The following is a 24313-nucleotide window of genomic DNA, read 5'->3' as shown; positions in this document are numbered from 1 at the left end:
TTCACTTGCCACTATGGCTTGGAGACATTCTACATCAGATGATGTTCAGGTCTACCTAATTCTTTTTAAAAGCTATCCCATACTGTATCATCATATGCAAGTACCATAATTTATTTAACTGGTCCCCCGTGCATGGACACTTAGGTTGCTTCTAATATTTTGCAAACAATGTTACAACAGCACCAACAAACTTGAACATGTGTGGCTTGGCTCGATTTTTTTAAAAAGTCAGTTTATAGAGGGTACAATTTAGCTACAGTATAATTCCTCCTTTTTAGTGTGTAATTCTCTGAGTTTTGACAAATGCCCTGATGGCCTGGGGACAGTGCAGGCCCACAGACATTTCAGAAGGCAGAGAATGTGATTTCATAAGAAGAAACAGATCTCAAGGGAAAGTGAGTGGTTCCCAGGCCCCACAGTTCCCAGAGGTGCATGTGGATATTGATGTGATTTGGGGAAAGTTCCATCACTGCCTCAGGCCTCCGCAGAGCATGGGGACCTTCAGAAATGTCACAGACGGTGAGACAAGAGCGAAGATTGGACTTACTCTTTATATCAATGTATGAAATGGAGAGTTCACAATGAAACAAGAGTTCAGGTAAAAAATATATAAGAAAAGGTACTGACATCAGAGACAAGAAAGGGCCAATTGAAAATAATACTCATTTCTTTCATTCTAAGAACGGACTCAAAGATGTACCCAATATTTTAATAACAGCTTTTAAGGGGATTAAAAAAAAACATTAACTGTATCCATACATTATAAAATACATCCTATTATCTTGAAGGTTAAAATGTGAAAGAAACATGGGTCTCAGATTCAAGGAAATATGCAGTTATGATGTCTGCCCCTCATTTAGTTGACTGTGCATGTAGCCTAAGGGCGGGGCACATAGTGCCTCTCTGGACCCCCTCCCACCTTAGCAGGACGACCAAGATGCAAGACGCACAACAAATACAGAGGCCGGAGGCAAGTGGAGAAAGGCCCCAAAGGAAGCAAACTGTCTGTTAGCTTTGTGTCACTTCACTCAGAGGCACATGGCTTTTGCAGGGCTGCTTCTGAACAGGTAACAGCTGTCTCTGCTTGAGTCCCTCTCTGCTTTCTCCAGCCAAAGGGGGACAGAATGGGCGGGCACCAAGCCTCTCCCATCAGCACGGGGGCCTCCTTACTTGGGGGTGCTCCACAGGCAGGAGGGAGCCAGGTGGATGACCATGTCCTCAGGTGCCGATGTCTGTGCCTCAGCCCCACTGACCAGCATCAGTAAGTGACAGCAGGGGTCTCCTGCACGGTACAAGCTCCAGCGCAAAGCCCCCAGGAGGACAGAGTTGGTAAAGGCAGCTAATTGAACACAGGAGCTGGGAACCAGGTTTGTGCAAAGAGATGCATTATCAACACGCAGAAGATAAGGGTTGGGGAGGGGGCAGGCAGAGGTGATCAGAATCCCGGTCAACACTTTACTCAGCGCCTCCAGTCTCCCTGTCCAGACAGGGATAGCCTGCCTATGGTCAGGACTCCTGGGTCCCCCGTCCAACCGGCCGGGGAGGTTTTTGACAAATCAGTTTCAATAGCTAGTCCCCTCCTTAAGCCTTATGCTTATTCCCACCCCCTTATTTGGTTTGTCTTCCTGGGCTTCCCCCTACAGCCCTCCTTGACGCTTTCAACACATCCCTTTCTGCCTCTCGTCTGATCTGAGGGCGCACAGCGGGATGAACCCTGATGTAAGCTGTCAATCTTACTCGGCTGAATTTCCTCATTTAAAAACTGATTGGGAGGCTTCCCTGGTGGCGCAGTGCTTGAGGGTCTGCCTGCCGATGCAGGGGACACGGGTTCGTGCCCCGGTCTGGGAGGATCCCACATGCCGCAGAGCGGCTGGGCCCGTGAGCCATGGCCACTGAGCCTGCGCGTCTGGAGCCTGTGCTCCGCAACGGGAGAGGCCACAGCGGTGAGGCCCGCGTACCACAAAAACAAACAAACAAACAAAAAAACTGACCAGATTGCATCCCTGCGAAGGCTCCTTCCAGCACTAATAGTCTATAATTTCAGCCATTCTCTCCATTTTCAACAACTCCTCATGTGCATTTTGTCTCAAAGCTGCCCCTGAAATAAAATACCTCTAGGCAGATGGTTATCTTGCTTCCACTGTTCCTCTATCTCTAGTTCCCACAAGCTGCCGCTGGAAAACTTTTCAATCTTTAAGGATAGCAGGAATCTTAAAAAAAAAAAAAAAAAAAATCGGTAACACTTCTCATTCCCTAGATTACCAAAGAAAACCAAGAGGTTGTGGTTTAGCACAGAAAATAACGCGTGTGTTCAGGCAGTTGGAAGGAAGGGATTTTCTCCTTTGCCCTGTGTGTGTTCTCTTGCTTTCTTGTGGGAACTGTGAGTGTGTGGCTTTGATCAGATCTATATCCCAAAACCACTTAGCTAAATCGGGGCAGGAGTAATGGGTATTAGGAGGCGCGGCTTCAGGGATTAGCATGTGGACTGGTTCATTTTTCTTTATTTCTTAGATGTTAGGTGTTTCTCACCCAACAATCACCAGCTAAAGCATACAGTAATCAGAGGATGGCACTGGGTAGGAAGGCTCCTAGCCACGCACTTCACCAGAGGTTGTAAAGGACTGCATTACACAGACCTCATCTGGTGAAGTGAGGCTCATCTGAAATGTGCACTTCCTCTGTATATCTGGGCATTACATATACATATTGTGATTTTTGCATTAAAAAAAAATCTCCTACTTGGGTAACAGGTACACCATCTTCTGACCATTCTCCAGATGTGGACCCGCACCAGGCAAAAAGACCATAATTCACTCGGATCGCCCCCAGGCACCCCAGGACCATATAACATCTCAGCTGTTAATATTCTTGGCTGTTAATATTTGGAGGGGGATGTCTACGTGTAGCCCTTCTCGATGAAACCGATTTCTCCAGCATGAGACAAGCGGTTAGCTGTCTTCTGCGGGACCAGAGAGCACCCCAGAAGACCCGCTCTGGGTCTGTCGTTTTCCTGGCTCTTGCATGGGGCACCTCCTCACAAACACAGCTGTGGGCCCCCCAGAGGCTAGATTCTTACTGTTTGCAGCAGCTGCCACCCTCTGCATTCAGAAGAGCCAGAAAGAAGAGGGAACAAATATGCCTTGACACCTAAAACGGTCTCAAAATTCACAGGCAAACCACTGGTTCAGAAAAACGTGCCTAAAAAAATCGTTAAAAACTTTGGCCAACAGCCCATGTTCTCAGGACTCAGATCCAAGGGTGCATGAGACGAAGTCAAATATATCCCGGCTCTATGCCGGTGTTAGATCTCCCTGTTTCCAAATTCTGGCTTACAATTAAGGGTGTAAAAAGGATATGAATGGAAAATACTTTGCTGGGAAGTCTGCCTACATCATAGTTACATCATTGGTAGTTTTTTTTTTTTTTTTAATGACTTTGAGTCCTAATTGGGCCAGAGAGCTACAAATCCCATTTCCTAAGTTTTCCTTCCAATTTCCAATTCTGCATATCAAGCCTGCAGCCGGCTATAGAGAAGAACACCTCTGCATCTCCTTAGCGCCTGTGTTTCAGAGAAGAGAAAGTGTTTCTAGGAAAAAACTACACATCACGTACGGTGCACTGGGTGGGACCTTACAACGATGGAGAGGAAAGTGTACTAGTTTGGTGCCATTATATTTATAAAGCAGAGAAGAGAAATCAGGATTTCAACGGTGGGGAAGAAAAGGCTTAACTCCTACGCAGAAATGCAGGCCAAAAGTTCAAACCCAGCACTGTGAGGTTTTCTGATTATAGAGTCCTCTCTTCTGGCTGGGTTGTAATAGGTACATTCACTGTTCTCTATAGCCAAAATGAGAGCTGGGCTTCAGGAGGAAGCGGTCAGTCCAGTTTTGAACCGTACAAATGAGCCCGTGTGGCTTGCTTGGCGCCCGGCTGCCTCCTGACGGCAGCTGGGCCAGAACAAATGTGGGGACAGAGGGCAGGGTCCCAGCTAAGAGTCCCCCAGCTCCAAACTTCAGCTTCGGTGTCTGATGATTCTCCAACTTAAAGTAAAGGAAAGCAAATTGAATTTTCTTTTGTTCGAAACACCGAGTGTTCTGTGGATCGTTTTTAAAAATGAGGATAAGAGATTTGGCTGGAAACGGCTGTATAGATTAATCCATTCATTCACTCAGTATTTCTTCAGCACCTACAAAATGCAAGGCAGAGGGAACAAAGCAGATGGAGAAAACCTCGCCCACACCCTGTGGCCTGTTTCAACCTCTTCACGTTCAAGGTGAGAAAACTAAAGCTATCTTTATAGGCCAGGGTCACACAGGAAGAGGCAGTCTTACAGGTTTTGGCCAAAACCCCTCTTCCCACCCCCAGAAGACGTGAAGAGTGGCGGCAGAGGGGATGTTCTAGCCTCACAGAGAGTATTTTTTTCCTCCAAAGGAAAATTTGGTCAGAATAAACTCTAATTTTTTTTTTAAAGGGAGGCACATAGCATTCCTTCAAGAGGAACCTTTGCTTTTTCAAGAAGGTAAACGTGGTCTGAAAATGGAAGCATAGTATTAGCATTTTACAATTGGATGGAAAATGTGGCATTTGTGAGAAGTCTCTCCAGACCACTTCATCATCCCAAGAAACAGTGATCCAGATGGGTAGGCAATTGACATGCAAAAAAGGAGAAGCACCGTCTCAGTTTGGAAAACAGGCTCGTGGAAAATATTGCATGTCTACAGCCCATGTGTGGCTCCAGAATCATGATCTTTCCCCTGTTATAACAAAATCATTATGGGTTTTCTTCCAAATTAACAGTAAAATTAAAAGTTAGTTCAAGGCACTTTCACACGCTGTTGACAGAAGCATAAACTGACATTTTTAGAGGTTAATTTGGTAACATCTGTTTAAAAATGCATGTACATTTTGACATATCGATTCTACTTCTAGTACTTTATCTTACAGATATGCTCGCCAAATTATCTTGGTGTACGTCACAGGATCTTCCTGCAGACTTGTAATGAAAGTAACCTAAACATGCATTGACAAGAGAAGGGTTTAACCAATTTATACAATGAAACAAATATACAGTATGAAAAAAATGAGGTAGACCTAGAGGTTCTGATTTGAAGGACTTCAAGATACATTAAGTACAAAAATGTGTAGAACTGAAGTTTATGATATTTAAAATATGGATAAGAATTTCTGGGATGATATAGAAAAAAATGTTCCAAATGCGGGGGGAGCTGGGAGTCTGAAGACTCGGACTTTTAACTTTATATCTTTCTCCATTGTTTGGATTTTTATCATAGACATGTATTGACTTTATTGAAGTAATAATATATTTAAAAAAAATTTAGTTTAAAGGGAAGAGCTCAAACTAAAATGAAGCTTCACTTGAGTGATATCGTGAGGGCTCAGGCCACAGACAATCTTAAAAATGCGTAGTTTTTCCTTTAGGATAACTTCTCCATCCTTCAGTAGCACATCTCCCAGAATAGAACCGGTGACTCAGCCTCCCTCCATGGGGGATGGGAGGGTATACTGTGTTAGAGCAAAACATCAGTGTAATATATTAGACTGAACCCATCAATTTAGGATCAAGCGCTCTACAAGCCTGCTTAATTGTCAGAAAGCACACTATTTTTGGCTAGAGAGTTTTAGATGCCTTTTTCAGGACCACCTTTCTTTTTTCTTTTTCTTTTTTTTTTTTTTTTGGGCTGCGATGTGCGGCTTGTGGGATCTCAGTCCCTTGACCAGGGATTGAATCTGGGCCACGGCAATGAAAGCCTGGAATCCTAACCACTAGGCCACCAGGGAACTCCCAGGACCAACTTTTTAAAAATACTATTTCTTCTTCTTCTTTTTTTTTTTTTTTAACATCTTTACTGGAGTATAATTGCTTTACAATGGTGTGTTAGTTTCTGCTTTATAACAAAGTGAATCAGCTATACATATACCTATATCCCCATATCTCCTCCCTCTTGTGTTCTCCCTCCCACCCTCCCTATCCCACCCCTCTAGGCGGTCACAAAGCACCGAGCTGATCTCCCTGTGCTATCCGGCTGTTTCCCACTAGCTATCTATTTTACATTTGGTAGTGTATATATGTCCATGCCACTCTCTCACTTCGTCCCAGCTTATCCTCCCCCCTCCCCATGTCTTCAGGTCCATTCACTACGTCTGCATTCCTGTCCTGCCCTTAGGTTCTTCAGATTCTTTTTTAGATTCCATATATATATGTGTGTTAGCATATGTTAGCATATGGTATTTGTTTTTCTCTTTCTTACTTTCCTCTGTATGACAGACTCTAGGTCCATCCACCTCACTACAAATAACTCAATTTCGTTTCTTTTCATGGCTGAGTAATATTCCATTGTATATATGTGCCACATCTTCTTTATCCAGTCATCTGTCGATGGACACTTAGGTTGCTTCCATGTCCTGGCTATTGTAAATAGAGCTGCAGTGAACACTGTGGTACATGACTCTTTTAGAAATACTATTTCTTCTTAGAGTCTCAGGTAACAGCCTGAGTGGGTGAGCAAGGGCTCAGTGAGGGTCAGGCTGTCACTCATTCTGACGGACGTCCTTGTGGACTTACTATCTCCCCTTGACAGGTGCTCCCACCCTTCCCTGGCCCCTTCCTGGCTGACTTTTCCCCATAGCACTTACTGCCATCTGCCATCAGCACCTAAAACTGTATCCAGCCCATAGTTCGTATTCAACAAATATCTATCAAACCAATGATTGAATTAATGTCTATATTTCAAAAATCTTCTTGGCATTATTGTTGAGAAACACAAGCTGGCTACTCTCAAGATATTTAATTAACTTTCTGTGTTTCTGGTTTGCCAGTTACAAAAAAACCAGAACACAAACACTGCCTTGGTGCATAGCTTCATGGGAGTTTATAAGTATATTCACTAACTGTATAGTTATTTAGACCTCTCATCTGTCACTTCTGCCCATATTTCCAGTTCAACACAGCACTCATCTCCTTTGGGAAGAGGGGAACCTGGCATCTATGATGTTTGTTTAGCTGTGGAACTGAGTTGTAATGTTATCCTAAATCAAGAGGGAAAATGATCTTAATGCAATTATGAGGTCTGCATATTTTAAAGTAACCATTTAAAAGCACAAGAGTCTTCTGGTGACCATTTCTGCTGATCATTCCCCCCACGCCCATCCATCCATCCACTACAGAGGACCTTCCCCTTGGCAGCGTTCATGGATCTGTCGTAATACATGCAGTTTGTCCCTCCCCAACCAAGCATAAACCCGACAACTGCTGAGATGGATTTTTCCTTTCACTGAGTTGACCCACTGTTCAATGGAACTGCCCACATGGACAAATGGGATAACAGATGTGCCTGGAGGAGTATGGAATGCGATACAAGCACAAAGAGCTGACATTAACATTGATATAAAATATTTTGTCAACGTAAAGTTTAGACACACTCGTTTTTAAAATGCAACCAAGTTATAGCTTTCGATTACGTTTATTTTACTTATAAAATTTAAAACTATATTTTGGGGGACCACAAAACCTGAATGGTAGAAAACTAATTTTCGCCATTAACCCTGATGAGCTTCCAAGAAGTTTACACAAACTACTACTATGCTATGCCCTGGAATGACTTGTCCTCAACTCACCCAGGCCCACCCATACCACAGACGCACACAGTCCACGAAATGCATTGTTTTCATTACTGAAGTCTTACTGACAAAAATCAATGTATAGTTGAATGGTCTCTTTTGACTTAATATATAATATTAAAGAGGTGGACGTTACATTCTTGAACTAACTCTATCTCTCCTATTTGGATTCCCTCTCTCAGCTTTGGCGTTAGATGCCAAATAGTAACAAAAGGCACGATGGGTCAGTATTTCAGCTATGAGGTAAAAGTGAGTAAGGATTCACAGGATGGAAAGCTAATTGTTCAGTAATAGATTAAAGCCAGCTGTCTTGGCTAATGATGAGCGGCTGAATGAAGGGTTTCTTACATTTCATGACCTACGGTTCTGGATATTCTCCAGCTTAATGTTTAAGAGACACAGAAAAGGAAAAAAAGAGAGCAAGAGAATGCCTGTGGTCTCTTGCCAGTTTCAAAGCATGGTTCTGGGTACAGAGCCATAAGTAGGAGCAGCAGATAGAAATTGGTTTGCTCTCAGGAGCCAGGGTCTGGTAAGAAGGTATAAACCGGGCTTCCCTGGTGGCGCAGTGGTTGAGAGTCCGCCTGCCAATGCAGGGGACACAGGTTCGTGTCCCGGTCCGGGAAGATGCCACATGCCGCGGAGCAGCTGGGCCCGTGAGCCATGGCCGCTGAGCCTGCGCGTCCGGAGCCTGTGCTCCGCAACGGGAGAGGCCACAGCAGTGAGAGGCCCGTGTACCGCAAAAAAACAAAAGAAGGCATACGCCTTTTTGTTGATCTAGGAATCTAAATTTCGAGGTGCATTTCCACTGAATAACTCGTTCGTGATAAAGGACTAACCATGAAAATATGTTCTTTTTTAAAAACTGAAGTACAGTTGATTTACAATGTTATCTCAGTGTCAGGTGTACAAGAAAATATATTCATTTTAATTCGAAAATGAGAGTTAGGTGTCACCATTGTACTCATAAACCCTCATGTGGCTCCCTATTTCCAAACTCCACAAACTGGTTTTGAGAGCTTTGTACAATCCAGCCCCCAGCCTCCCACCACCTCATGTCCCACTGCCCCTCATCTGCTTCCACTGAAGTGCGTCGGGCTGGTCTGACCCTTTCCCCATGTGCACCACTAACCTGTGCCTTCTCTCCTCTTGAATTGCTTCCTTAACCTGCAAAGACCCCTCCTCCTCCCTCTACCTTCTCAATTTTAACCACTCTGGAGACAAGAGCTGAAGTCCCATGTCCTTAAAAAGCCTTCTCTGGGATTTGCTTGGCAGTGGAGTGGTTAAGACTCCATGCTTCCACTGCAGGGGGTGCAGGTTCAATCCCTGGTCAGGGAACTAAGATCCCGCATGCCTCAGGCGAGGCCCAAAGGAAAAAAAAAACAAAAAAAAACAAACATTCCCTGAACCCTACATCAGCACTCATTGATTTCTCTCTCTCTGGAAGCTTTCATAAGCACTCCTGTTCTGAGCAGCCCAATTTCCTAGCTTAATCCATCCACCCATATGTCATGTATTTTAATCTTACCTTCCTGGCTAGACCGTAAGAGCCCTGAGAGCAAACATCATGATCTGCTGGTTCTGAGAAGCCAAGTGCTGGGGCAATTAAGTCCAGTTCTCACCAACACCAGCTGGCAAGTGGAGGATGAAAGACCCCTCCCTGAGAATTGCTCACAATCCCAAGAGAGCAGGTCAGGGCTGCAGCACAGGGACTAATGGTTCACGTGCCCAGCCCAGCCTTCGATGGAATAAGGTGCCTTTTGAATGGAATGGGAAAAGGAAAAAGAGAGAAACCCAGGAAAATCTGCAGAGAAAGAAAATCCTCTTTTGCCACGTCCCACCCAAATCAAGGCTAAGATATTTCCTGTTTTGAAGTCAGAGCTGTCAGAAGTTTCCCATCAGAACACACTACAGGCTGACGTACAACATATGCTTTTGTCTTAGCAGCGCTAATCTTTTAGATAGAAAAATGTTGGTGACAGTAAATTCACAATGGAACCCTCTACTCCACAAGTGCCTACTGAGAAGAAATACTTCCTTAGGACTGAGAAAGAGAGTCATGCTAGCGCATGTCCAAACCTAACATGCTAGGGCAAGTCAATGAGAAATGCAGGAGGGGACGGACGGACACACACACACACACACACACACACACACACACACACACACACACACACACACACACACACACACACACACACACACACACACACACACACACACACACACACACACACACACACACACACACACACACACACACACACACACACACACACACACACACACACACACACACACACACACACACACGTGTTAAAGGGTGAAGGTTTTAATACTACCCATCACAACCACAGGAAAGCAAGAGTTCTTTTTTTTAGGAATACAGACTTCCTTCATTATCTGCGGGGAATTGGTTCCAGGAATCACTTCAGCTACCAAAATCCGTGGATGCTCACGTCCCTTATATAAAATGGCGGAGTACTGTCGGCCCTCTGTAACCGCACGGTCTGCATCCGCGGATTTAACCAACAGTGGTTGGAAGTTCTTTGAATCCGCGAATTCAGAGCCCGAGAATACCAAGGGCCAACTGTATACCCAGTCAGGACTTAGCCACACATTATGCCTTAGAGCTTAATCCAGAAAGTGGGATGGATGGTGGTCTAATGAAGCCTGCATGCTTTAATTCAACACACACTTATGTAAACACCTGCTATGTGTCCAAGTAAGTGTGTGCATATATATGTGTGTATGTGTGTGTGCCCATGAAAGAATGAGAAAGACAGAGGGTGGAGGCGGGGGAATTTGTGGCTGGCATGCACCCAATCCTCTGTAAACTAATCCTGAGGACAGAAATGGAACGCAGACCTATACACAGATGTCTCATTACCCAAGGAATTGGGAGTCTTTCGATATGCTTCTGACTTCAGTCTCCTCCCACCTTGCTGCCATGCGGATGCGCTGTGTGTAACTGGAGAGGGAGCTATGGGATGAGGCACCTTGTCACAAATTCAATAGGGAATAAATGTCAACTGCTCCTTGGTAGAGTCTACTTCACAGGGAAAGTGGGACCAAGACAGTAGGTCTAGCTCGGCCCTTCCGAATCTAGGCAGTTAACCCAGGCTGGCCTTCCAGACTCAGGGAATCTAAGCCTCTCCATCAAGGTCAAGTCTGTTACCTCCGTCGCTGCAGGTCCTGGAGTCGGAGGCCAGGCTGTCCGTGGAGCCCGTGGTGAAGCTGACGTGGACGCCCCTGAAGGATGGGCTGAGGCTCTCAGCAGAGCCCTGGCTCACCTTCTCCAAATCAGAGCTGCTCTTGTTCATTTTTAAAAGGTGCCTGGAAAATGTAGAAACAAATGAGAAAAGTAATTAATTTGGTTTCTATTAAAAAACCAGCTGGTGGATTATGAACCTACTATGCTCCTGAAGCCTGATCAGTGCCAGTAAGCTTTAAAAAAATGATTTGGGGAAGAGAGAACAGGGACTCTTCTGAAACCTTACGCACATGAATGGCAGGAGATTTCTCAAGCATGGTTAAGGAGAAGTGAATCTATTAAATTTAGAAAGGCACCAAAATCATGATTTGGGAGGAACTGCCTTCATATTCTGGCCCCATCTGCCAAAACATTTATGTCATCTACTATATCCTATGTAACATCTCTACAAAGAAAAATTATCATACAAGCCAATGTACAGAGATATACAGAGATTGGGTAGGTTTTGCAAGATCACAGGACAGGGGAATTGCAAATTCAGACCAAAAACAAGAGATTTCTTTTGTGCCTGGTACTCTCTTGACATAGCTTCAAAGGGTCTAGCTTATTCCTTGGACTTACGGTCAAAGGGTCTAGCTTATTCCTTGGACTTACGGTCAATTTTAACCAGACATCTAGTGCAATGTTTAGATGGAACCATGTTAACATAACCCTTATTCCAGAACTATGGAATGAATCTGCCCTTAGGCTTTCTGTGAAATCTTTGGTTGCATCTCTAAGACAGCATGACCGATACATCAGGCACAGGAATACCAAGTTCAAGAAAAAAGAACTCGCCTTGGAGAAAACAGTTCCATTATTAAGTAGAAGGTTTAGCTTATTGATTTCTCTTTCCCTCTTTCCAAGGACTACATGAATATTCACTCTGACCTGACATTTTCCCCACGCAGTGGGACAGGCCACAATCAATCCAGCCCTTTCCCTGTTGGTGGTAACCCAGATTTGTCTGAACTCATATTTCCTGATTACATGCCTGCTCCCACTACGGCAGATCTATATCTCAATATCTGCTGTAGGAAATACACAATACAGTATTGATTTGACATCAGAACTGCCTCATTTAATGCATATGACCTGACAGCCAAGAACGTATCGATTATTCTTTGTGTTCAATATTGCGCAGCCCTGTACTGGTCCTCACAGGCACTGGAATCCCTTGCTCATTAACGGAAAAGTTTAGAGAAAGTTCACTCCCATGAAACGTGCTCCCTAGAAACATGTCTGTCTCCCCACCTCCAACCCTTAGAACCAGATTAAAAAACGCTTTAAAGCTGTTATACCTAAGTGTGACAGTGATGGCAATCTTAAAACTAATAGTATTCTTTATATGTCAATGTCACTGTAGGGACCCTAGGGATATCAAATCTTTTGGAAGTGCTATGGCAGTATATTATCTTTATTTTACTCTCTGGCAAAATATAATCATAGAAAGTTTCATAAATTTTTTTTTTTTTTTTTTTTTTTTGCAGTACGCTGGCCTCTCACTGTTGTGGCCTCTCCCGTTGCGGAGCACAGGCTCCGGACGCGCAGCCTCCGCGGCATGTGGGATCTTCCCGGACCGGGGCACGAACCCGTGTCCCCTGCATCGGCAGGCGGACTCTCAACCACTGCGCCACCAGGGAAGCCCCATAAAATATTTTTACCTCATCAAATCCATCAATAATGGCTCTTGCAGATGAAGCCAAGATATGAAGTTGTGAATAACGACAAGTCCTCAGTCTAGGAAAAAAGCCAGATCTATGGCAATCCAACTATGCTGCCCTCTTCAAAGTGGCCCCTGGAGTCTCTTGGTTTTCAGGCTCAGAAAGCTGCCAAGGGAGAAATTCCAGCACCATAGCTGCTGAGCTGGTGCAGAAAAACACTAGATGAAATGTATAGAAATAGGTGAAACTAAGAAATGCATAAATGTGTGTATGTATGAGTATACACAGATACACATATGCACGCACACATACAATTATTTAGTATAACAGTGAAGCATTAAAAGAAAGAAAAATGCGCAGGTGCCAGATGCAAAGGGAACAATGATTTTCAAATGACTAGTAGTGAATGAATGGCCAGGTCAATTTCATGAGTCAAGGCAGTTTACCAACTATCAGTTTATTTTAATAAGAACAGACCAGAAAAAAATATGAAAATATAGAGTGAGGATTCGTGAAACTTTGTTTTGTGGAATTTTTGTTTCATGTGTGTATGTGTGTTGGATCACAATATTAAATATATTTCTTTAAAATATATTTTAAAAACCTGGTTCAAAAAAGGTTAAATAGGGATAGACAAACTTTTCCTTAAAGGCCAGATGGTAAATATTTTAGGCTCACAGATCATATAGTCTCTGTTGCAAGTATCAACCCTGCTGTTGTAGCAGGAAAGCAGCCATTATATGTAAACAAATGGGTATGTTTTCTAGTAATACTTTATTCACAGACATAGATGGCTGGCCTGTGGGTGGTGGATTACTGACTCCTCATCTATTGATAGAGCAGCCTTATTCAACAGAAGTATAATGCAAGTCACATATCTATCCATGTATATATATATAAAATTTAAAAAATTTTAGTAGCCAAATTATAGATGAAATTAATTTTAATAATGTATTTTATTTCACAAAATGCATAAAAATATTGTCATTTCAACATGCAATGAATATAACATTATTAATGAGATATTTTATATATATTTTTTCATTCTAAGTCTTCAAAATCTGGTATGTATTTTATATTTACAGCACATTGCAATTTAGGCTCACCACATTTTAACTAATGGCTACTGCACTGTACAGTGCAGATCTAGAGAAACTCATGCATGGACAAGACTGTTCACAGTGTTACTAACAGCAAAACCAAATCATAAACAGTCCAATGTCCATCAATAAAGGAATGGATACACTGTGGTATGGTCTTGTAATGGAATACCACACAGCATTCAGAAGTAAATAAACTTGATTTTAAGGTACCAGTATGAAAATTATTCTTAAAATGCTGAATATTAAAAGTAGATTGCAAAAGGCTCATGTAAAGTGTAATACCATTTATATACAATTTTAAAACACATAATGATGCTATGTATTTTTTATATATTACATATATGTGGTAAAATGGAAATAACTTCATCAACTTCAAGATAGTGATGACTCTGGGTAGCAAGGGGAAATTGAAATGGAAATTGGATGGAGAGGGATCTTCCACTGTACCTGCAATATTTTATTTAAAAAAATCCAAAACAGGTAACAAAATGTTAATATTTGAAAAATCTTAGGGGGACACATGAAAGTGAGTTAAATTATTCTTTGAACTTCATTGTATGCTTGAAATACTTGATAAGTTGAAAATGAACATAGAAATGTTCATTTCTAGAAAGAAGGAAAGAAAATCACTAGGGCCTGAATGAGTCCAGGATGGCCATTCCTGTTGACCTGTTGCTGAGCCTCTGAAAGGCAAGGAACACAGAGATGACCCAGTGAGATTTCCATCAGTCCCCATGGGACAGACAGGCTCTATGAGGATTGTTTCCACCACAGAATAGCCTCATGGATGGAAAAAGTTATTTCTCAGTCCTAACAACTCGCCTGAGACTGTGGGCATTAATTTTTCTGCATCTAGTCACTATGAGAAGTCATAGCTTTGAAGTCCACCAAGTGAATGCAGACAAAATCAGATTATTCCTGTAGCTGCAGGATAAATTCTCCGTGTGTGTGTGTGTGTGTGTGTGTGTGTGTGTGGAAGTGGGAAGCCTCCAAATGCACGGTCAATCTTAGTCCAAGCCACAAGTGGAATTTTCATGTTTCCATGGCTTCTGGGGATATTACTACTGTTTCTCTACCAAAAAAGCTCAAGAAGCCCAGGTTCCCGCCCAGTAACTAAAACCCAATAGGCAGTTGGGATGCTTAGATGTAAATAAGGAGGAAAGGGGTGACCCCTTCTCTTAAATCTGTCGTATGAACTGCATCAAATATCTTCCACCTTGGAAACCTGTATGATCTGCTGTCTTAGAGAATTGCCACTTTAATTACTGAATGAACAAAAACACGCCAGATTTGAAAATGAAAGGGGAAGCTGGCCATCAAAGCAGACTGACAATCACATTGTTTTTGTATCTCCAGTCTGTGTGTGCAATAGATTTCTTAAGAATCCCTGCAAAAGGCTTAATATTCCGAAGGTGACTTTTCTGAGCCCTAATGGATTGTTCTGTCAGATGCAAGGCCAAGGCCAATCCGAATGTACTCAGCAACGCGCAACAAGACTATATTTATTCTTTTTTAAAGGCACTTTTCCCTCATTAATGATAGTTTGATTTGCCTTTCATAAAACCAGTGCAAACCATCTATAAGATGAACTCTGATGTCACGTGATTTAAGGAAGTGGCTTCATGGGGCCAAAACCACATACTCTAGTCTTTCCTCTCTGGGTGGCAAATAACACTCTTATCAGCTGCAGTTAGAGCCCGGCCCACACAGATGTCTTTGCTCCGCACTGTGATAAATGACTTGCTCTTGCTCAGACTTCCTTCCCTGCCTCCCCACGTTGATTAGACACAGTCACAGGAGAGCAGCGTGAAATACACAGCCAGTGGCACAGGTCCTTAGAGATCTGAGCCCTGCAGCTGCTGCCCGGTGTTTGCAGAATGGCTTTTCCCCCCATTGTCCTTAGAGAAAGAAACCTTGCCAGAGTTTTCTCCATACTGTATTAGTAGAAAGCTGCAAAAAATAATAATAATCCAGCCGGAAGAGCCATCTGCCAGACTTCCTCATTTGTAGGAAAAAAGCCGAGTCTAAAAATATCCCCTGAGTTTTCAGAATGTCCGAAATTTTTAATGGATACTGGACCCCAGTGTGGGGCAGAGATTGTATCTCGAACTTCACATGGCTGCTAGAATCCTCATACGGCAGCACAACTTAAAGTGTGACAGAGGCAAATTTTCATTCTCACGGCCGACTCTGGTTTAGTTCACATCCATCTGGTTGAAAACTTTTTGCCTCTGGGGCAGAAGATATGAAAAGTCACATAATGCCAGCATGCAGTTTTAGACTAGCTCTCCAGACCCTGGTACACGATCACACCACCCAGTCTTTGGATTGGTCAAGTTCACTGCTAAGTTTAGCCTTTGGGAGAAGCCCTTGTAGGTAGCTCTGAAAGCACAAACAGGTTAGAAAACTCTATATACCTTGTTTACATTACCAAGAAGTGAAAACAGACTGATTTAGATGCGAATAAATCAAGTCATGCCTAAATCAAAGAATGAGAGCCTCTTACCATCCCGGACTCCAGCCTGCGGTGCTGTGATCATCCACATGGCCCCCAGAGCCTGGGGATGGGCTGTGCCAGTGACCGCGGGGTCCCGTGGAGCAGCCCTGAGGATGAAGGGCCAGCTTCAGAGGCGGCTGAGAGTGCCCTGTCAGACTGCTGTGAATTCACCAGCTCAGAGCTCTCCGTTTCCCCTCAGTTCCTCTCTGACTTTTCTATAAAATGCACTTCCTGCAAAAGCACAGGAAAATAGGGACGGCTTTGCCTCTGTGACCTGCAGCTTTCAATCTCCAATTGTCCTGTTGGTCTGCATCATTAGAAGCAATTCAAATACCCTCTCAAATACACTCGGTTTCACCCTATTCATTCTCTACTATTTGGCCACATCCTAAAGTCAAAATGATTCAATGATTTGAGCTAAAACACGGGGTTTCCTTGGTGAATAAGAGCACCCCATTTTTATTTATCTTATGCCTGTAGGACCTGCAGTGCATCCCCCATCCTGTCTCTTCTGACTCTCAGATTTCCAATACTGACTGCCTGCTCCGTGCCGGGCACTGTGTCAGGTCTTGTGCATACAAGAGTGAGTAGAGGTGACACCGTCCCTGCTTCAACAACCCTTCCCTGGTGGCACAGTGGTTAAGAATCTGCCTGCCAATGCAGGGGACACGGGTTCAAGCCCTGGTCCGGGAAGATCCCATATGCCACAGAGCAACTAAGCTCGTCCACCACAACTACTGAGCCTGTGCTCTAGAGCCCGCGAGCCACAGCTACTGAGCCCGTGCGCCACAACTACTGAGCCCGTGCGCCTAGAGACCGTGCTCCGCAACAAGAGAAGCCACCGCAACGAGAAGCCCACGTACCACAACGAAGAGTAGCCCCTGCTCACTACAACCAGAGAAAAGCCCGCACACAGCAACGAACACCCAATGCAGCCCAAAATAAATAAATTAATTAATTAAAAAACATATTTATCTACAACCTGGTAGATAAATATTGATTAATCTCCTTTAAAAAAGTATATACAGGGTTCAAGCCACATCTTCCGAAAAGATCTGCAGCCTTGGGGCAGATCATCCTGACTCAAAATCTTTCCAAAATTCTACTCTCATAATGATGACCAACCCTGAAGAGCCGTACACAGAGCTCTTGTAAGTATTCTTGACCTCAGCAGCCATACTAGATCAGCTCTGGTCCTCTATGGTGACAGAAACACACACCCCGGATTTTCTTTGACAGTCCCTATTTCAAATATTTCCCCACACGGTCTGTACATTAGAACATATGCCTAGTTTTTCGTCTGGAAAAAAATTATCACCATTTTGGTTAATCAATACCTATTACTTATGCTCATATATACTTTGCTCTAATGGGGCTAGTCTCCTATTGTCCGCAAAGCACCCTGCATTCCTGTCCTTTCCCCACCTTGGCACAGAGGAAAACATTCTCTCTCCCCTTCAAACCTTTTCCATCCCCAAGACCTAGCAGCAGGATCACTTACCTAAAAACCCTTCCTAAACCATCTCAATCTTCTCTGACTGGTCTCTCCCCTCTGGAACTCACACCAAACAGTCTGATTCACATCACTGAGGATTTGGTTATAATCCTGGTTAGATTATTCTGTTTCATGTGAAATAGGCTTGTTGCCACCACAATTATAAACTGTTTGAGGATCTGTGTCATAGTCAGGACATGCTGGAACACAGAGTAATTATTAAATACTTCTTGATTAAGTTTATCTGCCTCTGTTTCAATAACTGGGAGGAATCTAGAAAGGCAGACAGCTACGCCAGAAAGGTTCTTATTGTTTTTATCTTTAGTGCTCTTTGATGAAGATGCTATGGGAGCTATTTTGCAAGTGTCTAAGTGCCAAATGAAGGAACTAAAGGATCCAGTCTGCTCTGGGGCAGGTTTCCCCGCTGATTTATTAGCATGTATGAAGATAGGAAATCAGTTTCATTTTGGGTCAGATGACCTTTACGGTCTCCACGGTGCAGACCTGTTAATTTGCATTTGCAGTTAATGCACTGGTGACTGCTGGGGGCTCTTCAAGCTGAAAAAGCCTTTGGTTCAACCCCAAAATGAATGTGCTTTGCATTCAGTGGAAACCATTTAAAAATAGAAATAAAGCCATGCTTATTTTTAAAGATAGTGGTAAGCGCGCCTGTGCACGCACGCACGCCTGCACCTACACACACATCTTTAGGTTACTAGTTAGCTAGTATAAAAATGGATAAAAAATAAAAAAAATAAAATAAAATAAAAATTAAAAAAAAAATGGATAAAAATGCTTAAATTGGTCAAATGGAAATTTGGAGCCATTTGCCCTGACTATACACAGATATACTTTGGCATTGAGAGACACAAATGCTTTTAAAAGATGACCTTTCCCGTCTTGGAAAATCAGTCTCTTATTTGTGGCCGCAAGTCTGCGTGGCTGTGTCCTTCCCCAAGGAGGTTCTGATGCAGGAGTGAGAAGGGCAAATGTTTGCAACTACCAAGCATGGGGAGGTTTCAGCTAAGGCTGAGGATGGGGAGACCAGCTGTTGAGAGCAAGTAAGAGAGTATGGAAGAACACAGCGGCTGGACCCCATCACCTGGTCCACTACACTTGCACCTCCAATCCCATCACCTGAGAACAATAAGTCTTCAACTCCTGGCCTGTTAAGCCAAGGTGGAAGCTCTTACATCTGTTCACACAGGGGCAGATGGGAAAGAAGACGATGAATAACCACTGGAAGTAAAGACTGAACAACTGCAATCCACAGAGGGGCCCCTCCCACCAGCTGCCCTGCCCACAGGCCAGCATAGCATGGAAGGACCCTCTGGAGCCTTTGGGAACAACAGCAATGCAAGCATTTGAATAGCTTCCCAGACGGATTTCAGAGTCACCCAGGAAGGCCACTGATGTAGTTAAGAGCATGAACACTGGGGCTCCGCTGCCTGGGTTTGGGGTCCCTGCTCCACTGCTTACTGGCTGGGTGCCTTGGAAAAGACGCTTAATCTCTCTGTGCTATAGCTTCCCGTCCATAAAATGGAGATAACAATACTACTTACCTCATTGTGGGGGAGGAGAGTGGTTAGGAAGATTCAATGAGTTAATATTTAAAAAGCGCTAAAAACAGCACCAGGTACATAGAAGGTACTGGTTATACAGAAAGATGGGTGGATGGGTGGGTGGATGGATGGATGGATGGGGAGAGAGACAGAGAGAAGACTTCAGCAGCCTCCAGCAAACCCAGTAATTCTTTCTGCTACCTGGATAGAAGCAGAAAATGGATGGGCTAGAGATTTCACTCTCTTGGTACTTTGAAGAGACCCAAAAAAGAAAGTTCATCAGGGTGATTCTTGGAGGACATGCATTATTCTGAAATAACCGGGAAGAGTTGACTTGTCTGTCAACCAGACCTCAGTTTCAATCTATATATTCAAGAGCTTGATAAACTGTAGTGTAGCCCCAGGTTCAGGGGCTGACATAGTCTTCAGATGACCAGGTAGCTTAGCTCCATTACACAAAAATTTAGAAACAGAAGAACCTCTTTTATTATATTAGCCTGCCCCCCACTGTAAAAAAAAGAACCTCCCATGATTCCTTCCCCCTTCACACCACCTCCCCACCCTCTAGCACACAGAAGACTCCAGTGATGGACTGAACTAAAACAGTACTGAGCTGTGGCTCACCAACCTGGGAACCACTGCTGTTCTAGTCCTGACCTATTCCTGATGGAATCCATCCACAATGATCTCTGCCTGGCCAGAATCTTTTTGTTTCTAGACTACTGATTTTGGCAACCCTGCTTTCAGAATGATCTTTCCCTCGTTCTCTTGACTCAGCAAATGCTTCAAGTCCACTTTGTTGACCCAGCTTCTGAGCCCAGCTATTGGGCTTAAGAAATCTGTGTGTATTTATGTTAGATTTCATTCCAACCCTCCTGACTTGGGAGATTCAGGCTATTTGTAACTAAGCTCCTAGGATGATCTACTTCTCTACTCTCCACTCTGGTCCAGCCTGTTGCCTAATAAGGACAAGGTTCCTCTCCTACTCCCGAGAGTCAGTTCATCAGCACCCTCTTACCTACTCCCCAACAGCTTCATCTCCTGTCCACAGACTTAGATGAACCCTCCCCACCCCAGGTAAGGGTTCTGGTCACCCAATTCCAACATGGGATGGTGTGCTCCCCACACCATCAATTCCCGGACACCAGCTGGGTGTTCTACCATTCAACTCAATTCTGACACTATCTACCCAGAGATAGCATCGGGTTCCACGGGTTAAGGGCTCAGTCCCACAAGACCGCCCTCTGTTGCAGACGACCGGCTAGGGTTAGACAGGTTGGAGGTTCCAAATTGGCTGCAGAAGCTCACAGAACACAGAGAAACATTTTACTTAAAAGGACATCACTCAGGAAGAGCCAGATGGAAGAGATGCCTCGGCCAAGGTATAGGGAAAGGGCGGGGAGCTGCCATGCCCTCTCCCAGTGCCCCACAGGCCAACATGTGCCACTTGCTTCACCAACCTGGAAGCTCTCTGAAGCCTGTCCTTTTGGGTTTTTATGGAGGCTTCATTACATTACGTATGCATGACTGATTAAATTATTTAAATCATCAGCCACTGGAGACAGATTCAACCACCAGTCCCTCTCCCCTCCCTGGAGGTGGTGGTGGGGGGTGAGACTGAAATAACGGCCCTAATCACGTGGTCGGTTCCCCTGGCAACCGGCTTCATCCTTAGGTGGGGTCCAAAAGTCAGCTCATTAACATAATAAAAGACACCTTTATGGCTTTCAGCACTTAGGAAATTCCAAGGGTTTTAGGAGCTCTGTGCCAGCAATGGGGAGGAAGACCAAATGTAGATTTCTTATTATAAATCAAAATATCACACTAGGTGACTCCAAACATCCTCACTCTTCACTAGGCAGCCCAGTGCTTCTCTAGGAAAGCACAAAACCGTGCAGACTGGGACCACAATTAACGCATGCTCTTGCGGCTCCCTGGCCATCCTTTCACTGGACCTCCCATTCTCCAAAGCAAGGCTGCTATTAAGTATTTCATCGCACACACGTTTTACTTTTCTGTTTCTCTAGAGATGAATACCTGGGTTTGCTCCAACTCCCTGCTACTATAAGCAATGTTGTAAAGATCTTCACTGTATATGCCCCTAATTGGTCTGTGTGTGTTACCCTAAGGCATGGCTCAGGAATGAAGACCGTGGGGACACAGTGTGTTCTCATACTTAATTGTCCGGGGTAATTCGTTTTAGCTCCACTTACACCAAGTCCTCAATACTTGGTGATTAAATGACTATCAACATCAAGAAAGTCTCAGACTCTGCACTGTTGGAAGAGTCTTTCATTAGCTTTCCCTGCTTTCACAGGAAGCGCAGACCAGTATTTAAGGTAGGCCAAGAAGCTGGATCAAGGGGCTGGATTTAGGATTTACTGCACAGACAATTCCCTGTTTCAAGAGAACACAAATATAGAGAAGGCATTTTGAGAGATTTGAAGGGAGGTCACCAAGTAAACATAACAGATCAGCGAATATTCCTGTCCCGGTTTTCTTCTATTTTCTTACCTAGGGAGATGCGTTTTGTCCTCACGTTGAATATTTTTATTAAAAAGATGGCCTTGGGCTTCCTTGGTGGCGCAGTGGTTAAGAATCCACCTGCTAATGCAGGGACACGGGTTCGAGCCCTGGTCCGGGAAGACCCCACATGCCACGGAGCAGCTAAGCCCGTGCACCACAACTACTGAGCCTGCATTCTAGAGCCCGCGAGCCACAGCTACTGAGCCCGCATGCCACAACTACTGAAGCCCACGCGCCTAGAGCCCGTGCTCTGCAACAAGAGAAGCCACCGCAATGAAGAGTAGTCCCCGCTCACTGCAACTAGGGAGAAGCCCATGCACAGCAACGAAGACCCAACGCAGCCAAAAAGAAATAAATAAAAGAAAGAAATTTATATTTAAAAAAAAGATGGCCTAACTTACCACCAGTCAAAAAGACTTGGAAAAATTATATGTAACATTAATTATGAAAACAATAATTTGTTTTCAATTTCAAAAATTTAAATTTATATTATAATATTTAATTTCCAATTTCAAACTATTCCTCCAAAAGATTCTGACATACCTCCTAACCCGACCCCCTTACCCCTCAATCTGGGACACAGAAAGTCAGTGCTATGAGTCAAAGAGGGTGAGGCTAAGTGAAAAATCATTGTTTAACGAGATTTAAGGACCGAAAATGTAAATTTAAGGTCTATAAGGAGAAATAATACTTTAAATATTGGATACTAGACTTAACGGTAACCGTTGTTTACTAAAATACAGACTTCCCAAAATGCATGGAATATTCATAATCACTCATTAAACTTCACAGAATATTCACAGTCACTGATTAAGAGAAAACCAAACATTTTGGCACAATAGTCTGAAATTGAGGCTGTAATCAGAGAGGAAAACCATCTTCTGCAAACTCTTTGCTTTGGGCCATGTGGGCTGGACAGACCACACACCCTTCCCAGGTATGAACTTTTAAATTTAGTATACGAAACAGTTATTGACCACCAATGACTTTGCATCACCAATGGTAAACTTTAGATTCTGAAGCTGGATTGGCAAGCAGCTGGCACACATGTCTGCACTCCCCCCTCGTATAACCTGCAGACAGTACTGATGGACGATGGCAAGCTCTCCTGCAGGGTGGGCACGTGGCCTCACTGTTTTCCATGAGGAGCTCCAGACTGGTACTCCAACTGATTGCAGCTGGTGTGGAGGATGCAACCTAACTTGTGGTGCAAGAATATGCAGTCACAAAACCCTCCTTTTGATCTGCACACATTCATAAGGATTATTATTATTATTATTATTATTATTTTTTGCGGTACGCGGGCCTCTCACTGTTGTGGCCTCTCCCGTTGTGCAGCACAGGCTCCGGACGCGCAGGCTCAGTGGCCATGGCTCACGGGTCCAGCCGCTCCGCGGCATGTGGGATCTTCCCGGACCGGGGCACAAACCCGTGTCCCCTACATCAGCAGGCGGACTCTCAACCACTGCGCCACCAGGGAAGCCCATAAGGATTATTTTAAGTGACCTCCTCACTACGACTGATTTTAAAATTCCAAGGACTCTTCTTCCCTTTCTTCCTGATCGTCAAGGTCTTGTTACTAATTAATGTATCAATTTATCTCAACTACTCTTGTTTTTATCCAAGGTGGCTGGATTTTCACTCATTTTGACTGTCTACAGAGCTCCTGAAGTCAGGAGCCATTCTGGAGGGTTTCTACAACTCAGGGACATACGGTGCACACACCGCCAATTATAGGCCTAAAACACAAGTTTTAAACTCTAGGAAAAGTTTTTATAGCACGTGCATAAATGGGCACGAAATGGCTAAAAACCAAACTGACAGGAAGTCAGGGGGATCATTTGATAGTGACAGGTACTAAAATTAACTGGAGAGTGAAATATCTGAGTAAAAAGGGAAGGATTTTTTTAAAGTAGTCTTTAATCTGAAACTTCCCCTTTGCCCGAAGCGGAGAACACTTGTTTATATAAGTCTGCCTGTTAAAAAAGTACAGAGAATAAACTGTCCAGGGCATCAGACAAAAGCTAGTGGAAGCAGGGGATTTTACAGAGCTGTATGGGAACTGCACGAACACCCTTATTACCTAGCATTTTTAGGGATCTGCCCAAAAGCCAATAGAAAGAAATAATGAGCGATTTTAGCACAGAGGATGAAGACTCTGGTCTTAAACTCTGAAAAGTGTTAGCTGCAGAAATGGCTGCTGAGGATTCTTTGTAGTTGGTCTATCTACCCTGATAGAGGGAAACCCAAGTCTTTTCATGATCGCCAAACAACAAATTTCTTGCACTACGAATAGAGAAAATTTCTCACCAGTTGGTGAGTTCCACACCTCAAAGGCAGGCTGGCTATTCTAGGAACAAAGTGCCTTTGATCACTTGATGGGCAGAGGGGGCTTGATCATATGGCCCATGCTTTTGTTTCCCAACCCAGCTCGGAAAGCATGGAAAATCTATTCTCAGAGAAATTAAACCACACCCTAGAATTCCTTGCAATTCATGGGTGGGGAAAAAAAGTCCTTAGGTGATTACTGCTTGAAAGGAACATTCTTGTGGCAAGAGAGGGCTGGGCTCCACACACC

General features: G+C 43.8%; 1 protein-coding gene across 1 annotated transcript in view; it reads right to left on the bottom strand.

Annotated features, from left to right (window-relative positions):
• The window catches only part of PRAG1 (PEAK1 related, kinase-activating pseudokinase 1), a 48453-nt gene that overhangs the window by 9311 nt on the left and 14829 nt on the right, over positions 1-24313 (bottom strand). The window contains exon 4 of the mRNA XM_081221174.1: positions 10814-10971. Within this exon, the coding sequence (XP_081077300.1) occupies positions 10814-10971 (158 nt within the window). The remainder of the gene's footprint in view (positions 1-10813; positions 10972-24313) is intronic.

Source organism: Mesoplodon bidens (assembly GCF_964165515.1).
Source record: "Mesoplodon bidens genome assembly, chromosome: 20".
NCBI classification, from domain to species: domain Eukaryota; kingdom Metazoa; phylum Chordata; class Mammalia; order Artiodactyla; family Ziphiidae; genus Mesoplodon; species Mesoplodon bidens.
This window is presented reverse-complemented; position numbering and strand designations above follow the sequence as displayed.